Genomic DNA, 13,331 nt, shown 5'->3' on the forward strand with positions numbered 1-13,331 from the left:
CCAATACAAGTGGGTAAAACGAAGTGCGAACTCTTTGGCAGATGGTCTAGATAGACAAGGGGTGAACAGACATTCTATTTTTTGGGCTGTCTTGTAATTTTTGTTCTTTTGATGTTTAATGGTTGTTCTTGGGAGCTAAGATTGTTTAGCCCCCTTGCCCTGTAATTTTCTCATATTTTTAATATTAATTCAATCCACAGTTATTGATCAAAAAAAAAGTTGAAGATCTGTTTGAGATCACAAAAATTAGGGCCGCTCAGAGAGAAATAACATGTGAAGATTTTAAAGGAGATTCCTTAATGATATATTGAGGGGATGACAGATCGTGGCTAGTTTTCAAAACAGCAGGCAGCAGAGAATAGTAAACGGGGTCAGTAAAACTTAACCTTGATGGGTGTTCTTTAGGAAATCCAGGGGCTCCTGGTGTTAGGGATGTTGTTAGGGATGATAATGGTTACATCCTTCTTAGCTATACAGGGCTGGCTGGTCAAGGCAATTCACTGATAGCTGAGTTCTTGGCTCTAAATCAAGGTCTAGAACAATTAATGCAAGGCTTGAGGAAGCCAGGAAGGTGGAAGTGAAAGGGGACTGTCAAACCATCATTTTCTGGATGAAATTGCAAGACCAAAGTCCATAGAAATTCAGGTTTCTAGTGAGACTGGCTCAATCTCTAGGTGGTTCTTTGAATACCTCGTTCAATTGGGTGCGTAGGAGTGCTAATGTATTGGCAGACTCAGGCTAGAGCTGGGATGGGGCAAGATGAGTTAGAACAGGGATGCCCAAGCCCGAGCTGTAATATACAAGGGGTGAGCTGTTTTGTTCCCATTTGCCTACTGCACTGTTTTTGTGTAGTATGATGGTTTTCAATGAAATTTACTGTATTCATAAAAAAAAAGTTGCTTCTGTTTCTTCTTCATTTTCTAAATGATTGATGTTATTGTTCTAATTTCATCTAAGCTTATGCTATCATCAATGATCATTTTGGTCTCCATTGTGTTTTTGATGTAGCAAATATGCATGTCTGACATGTTAAGCTTATTATTTACTTGATGAACACTCATGTCTGTTTTGGCCACAACAAAATTATAATGTTACAACTTAAAGGACCAGCTAACCCTAGTGGTACAATAACTATGCTCCAACTTCTAAGACTACAGGAGGCATGCTTTTAGAGAAATAGTTTTGATGTATTTTGTGATTCTAAGAATCACTTTCAAGTCTGGATTTATGAAAAAAAAACATTGGAACTAAACATTTTTTTCTGGGCAAAAAACTTATTCTAAGAATTGATTCTTTGAAGCTAAAAAATTAGCTTCTTAAAAAGAATCATTTTTGGCTCAGAACTCAATGTTCACCAAGGTTTATTGTGGAGTTCAACTCAGATTTGAGTGTACATAGGAAGTTACAATTTCTAATCAAAGTAAAGACAATGACAAGTTTTTATAACTTCAATTACCATAGGAAATAAATGTGAAGTTCATCAAAATGTATTTGAGCCTCTTTGGAAGCCCAAAAATAAGTTAACAAATCTGAAAAGAAAGTGGCCTGAGAAAGTCTTTTAGCCCCATTCTCATCTTGAAGGAATTTCACAGGAGAGAATTTGGTGAAAACCATGGTTTGTAATTTCAATATAGATGGTTGCCCTGTAGAGACCAAGAAATTTAAGAGATATTTCATTTGTTTTGCTAAGATATTTGTAAAATCAAGAATGATCTCTAGAAACATGGAATTATTTAATAAACCTTCAAGGATCCATTAACATAAATATAATAGCACATTTTGAAACTCAAAAAACCATGGCAAAGAACTGTATAAATCAAATAGGACAAAATTGAGAGACTTTAATGGGTATCTTTCTCTTTGTCTCTGTTTTAGTATTTCAGCCATCTTCTCTTCATTAAATATGTCAATCACTTCATTCATCAAAATATATATATATATATATATATATGTCAATCACTTGCCATTTTGACTTTTGTCTTTTTTTTGTTACTATATGTTTTGATTATTTTGAGTATACTATTTTGTAGTTATCTGCATTTTATTTTCTTTTTTGAATTATAGTGACTTATTAAGTGAATCATATTAAAACAGTAAGCCAATTATCCAATTACCAATTCTCCATGGCTGTTTTAGGAAAATATTTAAAAATAATAATATGATGATTTTAATGAAATATCATAAAGATTTTAAAAATCTTCTAAACCTTAAATATATAGTCTATCAATGAAATCTGAAATATCGCAAAAACATATTAGCAAAATATTGGAGGTATTTGAAAAAAAAAATGTTGGCCACCTAGGTCATGATACAGCTCGGGTCAACTACAATCCTAACCTGTCTTTAATCAAAACCAATTGACTCAGTCAGAGACTTGCAACCTGAGCGATTGATCCATTAAGCCAGTTGACCTAGACACTAGGTGACGAGGAATTACAAATTCTAATATATTTTAATTTTTAAGTTTAAATGTTTTAATTGTGCACCTAAATCTATGGATATGTATCTATGTATGTAGGGCATCCATGAATTTATAGATCTACAAAACCCATTGACTCGATCAGAGACCTTGCACCCTGGAGTGGTTGAACCATCAATCAGAGACCTAGACAGTAGGTGACAAGTTACAAATTATATAATACTTTAATTTTTAAGTTTAAATCTTTTTAAAAACACACCTGTATCTATGTACATGGCATCTATGAATGTATCGATCAACAAATGCATTATTTTCTGCAATGTGTACATATCTTTTTTCTTGTATTTCACTATTTTGTATTATTTATTTATGATGGCATGTGTTGCTGTTCAACCCAGATGACTGAACTGCTGGCCCACCACCCAGAGGAAAAGAAGGTCAGCCTCCAGGTCAGTTTTTAAAACATTGGCCAAAGCTAGAATTGGAGACTGTCAGGTTGTAATTCCTGGTTTACATCAATAGAATCTTGTCCTAGGACTCTTAGACATCTAATTAAAGAAGCAAAGACATTGGCACATTATATGAACTACTTGTTCAATTGGATTCCCAGGTCTTCCAATAATCTAGCTGATTCCATGGCTGGGGCAAGAATTACATGACCAAATCTGATTGAGGGAGGCCCAAGCCAAGGGATAGACTTTGTTACATACAGGAAGTTAAGCATTGGCACAGCAGTTGGCTGGTTTTTGTACTTTTCTCATCCTTGTTGGGGATGGGCTTGTCACATTATGAATAATAAATCATGTCCAATTGATGATTACAAAAATGAGGGTGTATTAGAATTCCTTGAAACAACTTTCTGTTCTTTTATTCTTGGAGAAAAAACAATCATTACATAATGAAGAGAGGAGGAAATCAAGGCTCCACAATGTATATAATAATACTTCACTCACTAAGCATAAAGGGTGGAACCTACCAATCAACTCCAAAAAGAAGAGCAAAGCAAATGAAGTGTGTACCAAAGTAAACCAACCCCTTGAACTGCTATAAAAAACACCATCAAATTTCAAAGTAGCATGATCAAATTCAAAAATTTCACCCAATTGAGCACATCTAACATTTTCTTACAGTCGCAGGGCCAGGGTCCCAGTGGAATTTTCTATGTTAAAAGAGTAACTTCATGAGTCATGAAGCAATAGAACGAGTATTCTGTAGTCCTCTTATTGATGGGCTTACATCCTTCAATTCTACATTAAACTAGCTGGACTGTTCAGTAATTCGGATCAGTTATTTAGTTGACTTTTAACAATGGTGTATTGTGATCTGGATCTAGCAAATGGTGAACCCAACATGTAAAGATTCCAACAGATGCACAAATATTGGTTCAGTTCCAGTTGACCCTAGCTTAGTCTAATTGGTAAGTGAAAAATAAACTATACACAAGCTGAAACCACAATTTACTTAAAACAAAAACATGCATACCACAGAAAGAAGAGCCTCCAATGCCTGTAGTGCAGCTATCTGGACAGCAATTGGAGTTACTTGTTTGTTTTTTACTGTTTCAACCTCCCTGCCAACACCACTTTGCTGCACTTGAAAGGATGCTGTTATAGTACTATGCTTCCTTTTCCTGTGACTTGGCTGATGCAATGCCTCAGTTGTAGCCTTTGAGTTGGGGTTGTAAGATGCCCTACCCCAACCATAAGCAATGAAATCTAGATCAATAATTGCATTGTTGGTAACTTCCTGAGCAAGGTAGAGAGCCATTCCTGCACAAAATCCAGCTCAACTATTAGCTAATCAGGAGTATCACCAGGCCCACTTTGTAAGCAAGGTAGAATTGCAGCAATAAAGAAAGAAAAAAAAGGAAGGCAAAAAAATCCTTGAGCTGCTAGTAACATTATACCAACAACATTGAGCCAAACATTACCATTTTATGTATCTGTCCTTAACAGTTAACATGAAGGAAGCTTGGCACTTGTGCAAAACTAATCCCACCAAGGGTGTTAGAAGTATTCCTGCTGCTCGCCTTAGGTACTGAAGGGCTTCTTGTCACCTACTACACAGTAACAAGTGACACTGATGCTCTGTGTTATCTTTCCCTTCTTTCTTTTTGGTTTACACCTGCCAGTATGCAGTAGTTGTTTTTCTTGGATAGATTAAGCCTTACCGATGTATGTAACTCTTCTCTACTTGTAACCTCCCTCCCTACCCTGAATAAGACATGCATGAGACCATGCCATGCTTTTTTTAACCAGTGAACTTACCATGCTTTTCTAAATCATTTCTTAAACTTTTGTAAAATAAGCATGGCCAATCAACAGCTCCTTCACCCAGGAAACAAGAGAGGAGAAGAGAAACATCTAACAAGGGTAGAAAAGAGCTCTTTCATATCCTCTGGATTTTTTTATTAGTATTTTTTATGAGTAGCTTTAAACTTTATTACCACCCTATCTCTATGATATTAACCATTTTACAAGCAAGCCCAATGCAAATGACTTCTAGTGACCCCTTACTTGGCTAAAGTGCCAGCCATTCTATTTACTGATCTCGACACCCATTATATCTTTTTTTATCAATAACAGAATCATTTTATTAATAAAAAGAGAAAGAAACAGGTAAAAGAACAGGGGGAGCTAAACTCTCTTAACTCCCCCCCTAAAAAACTGTAAAATTACAACGGAGCCCAAAACAATTGGTTCCTTCCCACCCCTTGTTTGGCAAGTGCATCTGCAAACGAATTAACACAGCTTTTGACCCACTGCACACATACATGCCCAGAGTCAGCCACTTAATGGTCCTTCTTTCATTAATGTAACTCCACATGCCATTGTCCTCCTTTTTTAACCATTCTATTACCAACTTAGAATCTCCTTCAATGATCAAACTGCTAATGTTTAGAGTGAATCCCCTTCCCTAACTGGGTCTTAAAACATGGTAATAAATCTCACCTTCCTCATTCCTAAAAACTCCCCCAATGCCTGAAGGGCTGGGGTTTCCTTCATTTGAGTCCCCTTCACCTAATGGTCCTGAGAACAGAGCAATGATATTTCCTGGTTTCTGAAAATTCCTCCTATACCTGATGAACCTGGATTTCCAAAACTGCTTCCGTGCTTCTTTCCTCTTCCTTTAAGATTCTTGCATTTCTCTCTTCCCAAATTGTCCACACAACTGCTTCCCTTATTCATCTCCACAAAATCCTTCCTCTTTCCCTTGGCCACCTGAAGGTTTCTGCACTTAATAGCCTAGTCCAATCTGAAGGCCTCATCTACCTACAAACAGAGAGAGAGAAGAACTTCACCCAAATACACACAACAAAAGGATAGGAGATTAGTAAATGGTAACATGTCTCACCATCGGCCTTACAAAGTGTGCACCAATTTGGGGACAAATAGCAATTTGGTCTTTTCTTTTGTCACAAGTACAAGGTGTTAATCTTTGCATGGTACACTTCAAAACAGAAAGCCCCCATTTTAGGAGGAATAGGTCTGTCCCACACTTCTTTGACAGAAAAAAAAAAGACAATGGAAGGGATAGAAATTTAGAAATTGGTTCTTTTTCGAAATCCCATGTCCCACTCATAACCCATGGGTGATAAAGATAATGACGATGATAGAAATTTAGAAATTGGTTCTTTTTTGAAAGTAGAGATGGAATACAAAGAAGAAAACAAAAACTTGAGAGTAGAACTGTCCACCCAAATATCGTTCCAAAAAAGAATTTTATTGTCAAAACAAGAATCATACCTAACAAAGTTTAGGAAATTTGGAATTATGCCATGTATAGCCGTTCAAGGAGACATCAAGGTAGCCCTCACAATACACCTGCATCTCACTCATCGGTTGTCAATCCATCGATGCTTACTATCACCTTGCCTTGTAGTTTTTCTTTCTCCAATGGTAGCCTCCACAACCACTTCCCCAGCAATGAAAGGTTCTTTGTTCCCAACTCACCAATCCCCAATCCACCTTGGCTCTTACTTTTACAAACTTCCTTCTCTCGGCTCTCATAAGAAATCCCTCATAATTCTCAAAATTTCCTTTGCTATGGGATCTAAAATATTGAAGGCAGTAGATTGGAAGGTTTGCCAAAGTAGATTTCATTGAGGTTATTCTACCCCCCTCCCAACGAGATCTAGTTTCTTTTTCAAGATGTTAATTTCTTCTTCACGTTCTCTATGATAGGATTCCAAAATCTACTCTCCTTTGGATTGACCCCGAGTTGGAGACCAGGTAGTTCAAAAGTCATTGAATAATTGAGCAACCTAGGATTCCAAATAAAGGCTCTTGATTCAACTTCCCCCACATTAATTCCTAGTAGGCAACTTTTGGAAAAAGCTCACCACCAATGTCAAATTCCTCACCTTCTTGTAATCACACATCCTCACAAATAGTTATGACATTAGCAAATTGAAGTCGTGTGACTATCATTCCTTCCTTACCCACCCTCAAATCCCTAACAGTTGTAGCCCTATCGAGGTTGGCCAAATGTTGAAAACCACACCTTCTGTTATCAAATCCGCTTTCCAATGTATGCTTTCTGGCTTAGTTCCTTTGGGGACCATGACCACTGAGTGAAGATCCCCTAAATAAGTTACTTTGAGGGTGCCACCACACAGTGCAGCAATCATAGTCATAGTGTTCTTTGACCATAGGTGAAACGGAAGACCAAGGACCCTTGAATCCCCCCATCTAGAAAACTTTTGCATTTGAAAAAGGACACCATCAACTTATCATCAGTTGGCCTTCATCTGATTAAAGGACTGTGATTTCATCCAACTTGATGTTTTCCATTATCTCCAGGATAGCCTTATTTCAAACAAACAAAGCTAATAGTAAAGTCGTCTTTATCTGCAACTTCTCTCTGATAATATCCCCATGCATTCCAGCCAACTGGCTCTTCCTTTGTCTATATCACCAACCGATGTTCCTAATATAATCTTGTTTCCTTCCCTCCTCTATCTGAATGCTAAGAGTCTTCTCCATTTCAACTACTTTCTTCTCCTTTCTTTTCTACCCCTGCTCCAGTTGTTTCAGTTGGTGGAAAAAGCTTCATACACTGTATCAAAAGTGATTGAAGTAATAAAAAGCTTCATACACTCTGTTCGAATATACTAGTCTATGATATGGCCCTCCTATTGTCTAACTTTGTTTATCTTGTAGATAACACTTTAACGCATCAACCTCATTTGTTACTGTATTGGTGGCAAGTAGCAGATCCTAACAATACAACAAAAGAAGGAGAAGAGGTTTGCAATAGGAACGCTTACTAATGCTAGTTGTGAACAACAGATCTGGGCAATATGCTGTGACAAGCAGCAGGAACAGTTTTATATTGCTGACGGGAGTATTTATTTGCAGTTGGGATACAGGGGAATTTAGTTAGGGGAGTATCTATTTGCAGTTGGGATCCACAAGGCAGATTGCAGATCAAATCTTGATGGCCAATGAATGCGTCGTGGAAAGAAGAAAGGGTAGAGAAAAGGGGCCGGTTTGTAAAGTAGATTTAGAAAAAGCCTATGACTTGGTTAATTGGGAAGTCCTCCTAAAAATACTAGAAAGACTGGGATTTGAAGTTAGATGGAGGTTGTGGATTAAAGGACGCCTAAGTTCAGCTGACCACCCAATCCTAATCAATGGTACAGCAAAGGACTTCTTCCCAACTAGGAGAGGAATTAGGCAAGGTGACCCCCTATCCCCTTTCTTGTTTACCCTAGTCGCAGAAGTGTTAAGCAGAATGGTGGCAAAAGCTGATGACCAAGGCCTTTTTAGAGGTTGGAGGGTAGGTAGAAATCAGGTGATTGTTACCCATCTCCAATTTGCAGACGACACCATCTTTTTCTGTGAAGTTAACAATGAGGAAGTGGTGGAAAATCTGAGGATGCTGCTGAATAATTTTCTGGGAGTGACAGGGCTGAGGATAAATTGGACCAAAAGTGGAATTGTAGGGGTCAACTTGGAGGAAAGAGATCTAATAAGATTTGATGAGATCTTGGGGTGCGAGATCAGAAGCTGGTCTATCAGTTACCTAGGTCTACCTTTAGGAGGAAACCCTGGGTCAGTTGGGTTTTGGAAACCAGTTTTAGAAAGGTTTGATAGGAAGTTAGCCCAGTGGAAGAGGAATTATATTTCTTTGGGTGGAAAAATAACCTTGATTAGAGCCACACTGACAAACCTCCCCACCTATTTCCTTTCAGCCTTTAGAATCCCTTCTAGGGTAGCAAGGTGCTTAGAGAAGTATATGAGAGATTTCCTTTGGGATCTAGGAGAGGAAAGGAAGGACCATTTGATCAAGTGGGAGCAGGTTAGCATTTAGCAAACCTAAGGAACAAGGGGGTTTAGGAATTGGGACAATCGTATTAAGGAACACAGCTCTACTAGGTAAATGGATTTGGAGGTTTCCCTTTGAGAGTGACAGACTATGGCACAAAGTGATTGAGAGCATTCATGGGATGGACGGAAATGGCTGGGATGCAAAAATCTCCCCTCACCGTTCTTCAGCTTCTCCTTGGAAAACAATTCATGAAATCTACCCTACTTTCCTCAATTCCATCCAGTTCGATGTGGGATAAGGTAATAAAATTCTGTTTTGGAAAGATCTATGGGTAGGGGAAACCCCACCTAAAGATCAATTTCCTGATCTTTTTGTAATATCTAACCTCAATGGGGAAGCTATATCCATGTTGGGAGCACAGTGTCCAAATGGTGTGAATTGGAACTTGGGCCTCAAAAGGGGACTAAAGGAAAATAAGTGTGAGTCTTTAATCCTACTGCTGGACCTTCTAGGGGAAATACACTTGGACCCTTCACTGGAAGATTCTAGAATCTGGGTAGGCTCTCCAAACGGTCTCTTTTCTTGCTCTTCCTTCTTCAAACTTCTTGCCTCCCGCAACCCCCTAGATGGGGATTTCCCTGTGAAAGAAATTTTGTGCAAACCTATTCCCCCGAAGATTCAAGCCTTCTGTTTGGACATACTCCTTGGTAAGATAAGCACTTGCAATATGTTGCAGAGAAGAAGGCCATGCATTTCCCTTTCTCCTCATGTGTGCTCTTTATGTAAGGAAAGTGGTGAGACCCTATCCCATTTAATAATGCCTATTCTTTTGTGCTCCAAATTTGGGAATTCTTTTGTACTCTTTTTGGTTGTAGGTGGGTTCCCCCTCAAGATGTGGCAGGACTCTTCAACCGTGACTTCTTGAGACAACGAAAGAAAAGAGGGATGGTAATGTGGAAAGCAACAAATGCAGCAATTTGTTGGGTAATATGGGAAGACAGGAATAACAGGATTTTCTTGGAAAAAAGCAAAACTGTAGAGGAAGTCATTGATAGCATCAAGGTGAAAGTAGCTCATTGGGTAAAACCCTTGGATAGCTTTCAAGTCTTCTCAGTCACAGACATTCTAAGAACCGGTCTGAAATAGCACGGTCATTGAGAATAAGAGATAAAGTAAGGCTGGAGTGGAAACCACCAAAAGGCAATAAAGTGAAACTAAATTTTGATGGGAGCTCCTTTGGAAATCCAGGCATTTTAGGAGTGGAAGGAGTATTCAGAAATTCTGAAAGGAGGATATTGGGTTTGTTCTCAGGACCAATTGGCACTGGAAACTCACTGAAGGCTGAACTTTTGGCATTACTACAAGGGCTAAAGTTAGCCAAACAGTTAGGATACAGACATGTTGAGGTGGAAGGGGACTCAAAAGTAGTAATTTCCTGGGCAGCAAACAGTAGCCATACCCCATGGACGTTTAAGCATGTGATTAAGGAAGTGGAAAAGATTGCAAAGGAGGTTGAGGCTGAATTTAAATGGGTTCGAAGAAGTGCAAATGGGCTAGCTGATGCTTTAGCAAAACAGGGGGCATTGAGACAGCAACTACTTTGGGCTGCAGTGTAATGAGGGATAGAATAGAGTGATTAAAGGGATCAACAGTCCCATCACCAAGTTGTATAAGCCGTTTACAATCTGAAATTTAATAAAATACATGTTTACTGATAAAAAATATATATAGTTACAGGAGGGTTATTTGGTTGAAAAAGTTCTCAAAGGACAACATGACAGGAGCTACTTCATAGTTTCACACAAGCACAAACTTCTTGCATATTAAGATAGGTGGCATAAAATAGTTATGCTAGGTGCAATCTGGCAAGCATAATGTTGGTAACAGATCTGGGCCTTCAAACAAAGGTCAGTTCAGAACACAACCCTTGAAATAAAAACAACCAGGAAGGTTACAAAAAAGCTAGATGACTCATGGAACATATTTCTCTAAATAACAATAACAGAAATCTGTAATATAAATTGTTGAGTCAGAAGGGAAATTGCACAAATAATAAGGAAAATCCTGAAAAAAAATTATGACCAGAACATACAAGGAGACTTGCTTTAGAAAATTTTCTACAACACAAAGAAAGGATCAAAGTTCGCATTAATTGTCCTGATTATCAAGTTTCAATCACTTGTTTATTCTCATGATAAAAAAGAATAAAGGTGGAAAAAGGGGGGCATCCTTGTTCTACTTTATATTGCAATAGTAGCTTTATAGAATGTGCTGTGTACATATGTGGGTAAAAGCTATTTTCAAGAAATTGTTTCATTACCAACACCCATTGATATTAGCAAAACCCGCATGATTGAATAAACCTTTATTCTTAAAGCTGGGAGTGCACATCGCCTGAAATACTCTGTTAGGAGGCGCACAACATCTGCAGCATGTGGTAATAGTTGGCTGCCAAGGAAATCGAACATATTTGCAAAACATAAAAACATACATCCTCATCAGTCATCAGAAGACTAGCTATGGAAGGAAGTATATAAATAAGATTGAATGTCTCCTACAAATATAAGCAAACAAAGTAACAAAATGAAGGTACTAAACAATATATTTAACATTTGGAATATATATGTAGAATAGAGCAATCTAGTAACATAAAAATGTGCATAAAGAAAACTCTCATTAACTTAGATTCTATTGCACTCCCTAATACTTTAAAGAAAGTGTATACATTTAAAAGGAACAATTAACCCAATGCTGCAGTAGACAAAGCATGCATTCTACATCCATTTTTGTTTATGACATGTAGTATTGGTCCAAGTTTAGTGTTAAATATGCCTTCCATAAAAATGATCATCCAAGATACATAACGTGAATAGTCTTTTACCTGCGTACTCCCTTAATGATTGCAGTCAAAAGATCCAAAGTACACAAGTGCAGCAGAGGAAGGTCTGAACAAATAGACTCTTGTTGTATGACTGTGAAGAAGGGCAGCAAGGCTTGTGACAGAGAACCATCCACCATTAGCACTCTTCTAACAAGTGCTAGTAAAGGGCGAACAGGAATAGTTACCTGTCAGGAAAAATGTATGATGTTTCCAAAGAATCTATTTTATAAGTGGATTTAGATACTTCAAGATATACCAAAAGCAATCATCCCGAAAAGCCCCCAACAGTATGTTTTTTATGGGAATTAATTTATGAAAGCATTATAGATAATACAAAGAGAACCAAATAAATATCATACTTGAATAGTATAAGGATTAGTAAGCATTGTACAACAGCTGCAAACCAGCAAAGACACTCTACGCAGTATAAACTGCTCAGATGCTTTAGTTGCTTGATTAGAGGCTTCTCCAGACATTGGCTGGCCTCCTAGAGGAGGAGGGGGTTCTTTCCCAGGTGGAACCAAATGTCTGATAACTTCATTAGATTTAGTTTCTGTGCCATATGCAAAGAAATGTTAGTATCACTAAGACCGTAATGAAAAAGATCACATCCAGCATAACCAGTGGCAGTATCCTATACCTTCTTCTAATCCTTGAAAGGCATCATCCAGATGAGCATTTATTGATATTAGAATCTTTTGCATCATCAAAGACCAGCTATCCTCATCTCCTTTCGATTTTGGAAGTAGGGCTAAGCAATAGACAAACTTCTAAACATGGAAGGCCAAACATAAAATTACAACATATTCATCTTTATGCAATATACTATAAAATCTCTCATAATTGGAAAATGCTGAAGATTTTCAAAGCAAGTAACTCACCTTAGATATAGTCGCACTGCATTTCTCTGACATAATTCTTGAAACAATAATAGCCTCAACCTGCCAAAGATATTCCACACTTATTTTGGCATTTGGGTGGTACCCAAACAGCTATGTTTGTTTAAAATAATAGAATAGATGGTGCACACACAGCAAAACAAGATTGCTAGACTACCTTATAGAGTAGCATGCAAGACCAGCCTGTCCCTAAAGTGTCTCTTTTTTCTTTCTTTTCGTTTTTTTTTTTTGGATCAATGAAGTGACTTCAGTTTTTAATCAGCATCAAAGTTAAGTTGAAGTCAGAAATCGCACACAGCAACAGTAGAAACAGTAAGGAATATGGCTCAGTACTCTTTTCTTACCAACTGATGGTGGCTCAGTTGGTAGGATCTCTGACTCATCAGAGTCGACCTGGGATCAAATCCCATTGTCACCAGAGTAGGGGGGTTAAGGGAGGGGATGGGCTACCCCCCATTGTGTAGCCCCTTGAAGCAAAAAAAGAAAGTATTCTTTTCTTTTTCCTCTGATTAGTGATTATGGTATTTCATTGATGTATAACAGGGAAATGAAAATCATACAGATGAAGAAGTGGAGGAAGTAAAAAGCCATGGGAGAGAACCTGAAAGTTGGGAGATATTACATAAGTTGAGTGCATAACCTAATCTGCCTGCAAGGCAAAGATTTGCAACCACCAGCCGATTCCATCCAGAAGAAAAGATCAACTTTAACCCTTGAAAAGAGCTAGCAACTCGCCCTTAGAGCTTCAAGCTCAGACCATGAGGAACATTGCAAATTGAAAGGTCCAAATGTACCAGTGCCTGAAAAAAATATCAAAGCATCTACTTTTGGGAGAGTTGAAAATTACACCTACAGTAAT

The 13,331-nt window shown here is 37.9% G+C and overlaps 1 protein-coding gene across 3 annotated transcripts in view; it reads right to left on the reverse strand.

The window, feature by feature from the left end:
• The window catches only part of LOC148863110 (uncharacterized), a 53,539-nt gene that overhangs the window by 10,664 nt on the left and 29,544 nt on the right, over window positions 1-13,331 (reverse strand). For 2 of the 3 annotated variants that reach the window (XM_088975375.1, XM_088975374.1), the window contains exons 6-11: window positions 12,455-12,514; window positions 12,214-12,343; window positions 11,933-12,126; window positions 11,574-11,758; window positions 11,013-11,140; window positions 3,902-4,188 (exon numbers count right to left, since the gene is read on the reverse strand). In XM_088975375.1, the coding sequence (XP_088831501.1) occupies window positions 3,902-4,188; window positions 11,013-11,140; window positions 11,574-11,758; window positions 11,933-12,126; window positions 12,214-12,343; window positions 12,455-12,514 (984 nt within the window). The remainder of the gene's footprint in view (window positions 1-3,901; window positions 4,189-11,012; window positions 11,141-11,573; window positions 11,759-11,932; window positions 12,127-12,213; window positions 12,344-12,454; window positions 12,515-13,331) is intronic. The other variant, XM_088975376.1, reaches the window with a different exon arrangement.

The sequence above is a fragment of the Nelumbo lutea genome, chromosome 3 (genome assembly GCF_056320005.1).
Source record: "Nelumbo lutea isolate HS-2025 chromosome 3, American lotus-T2T, whole genome shotgun sequence".
NCBI lineage: Eukaryota > Viridiplantae > Streptophyta > Magnoliopsida > Proteales > Nelumbonaceae > Nelumbo > Nelumbo lutea.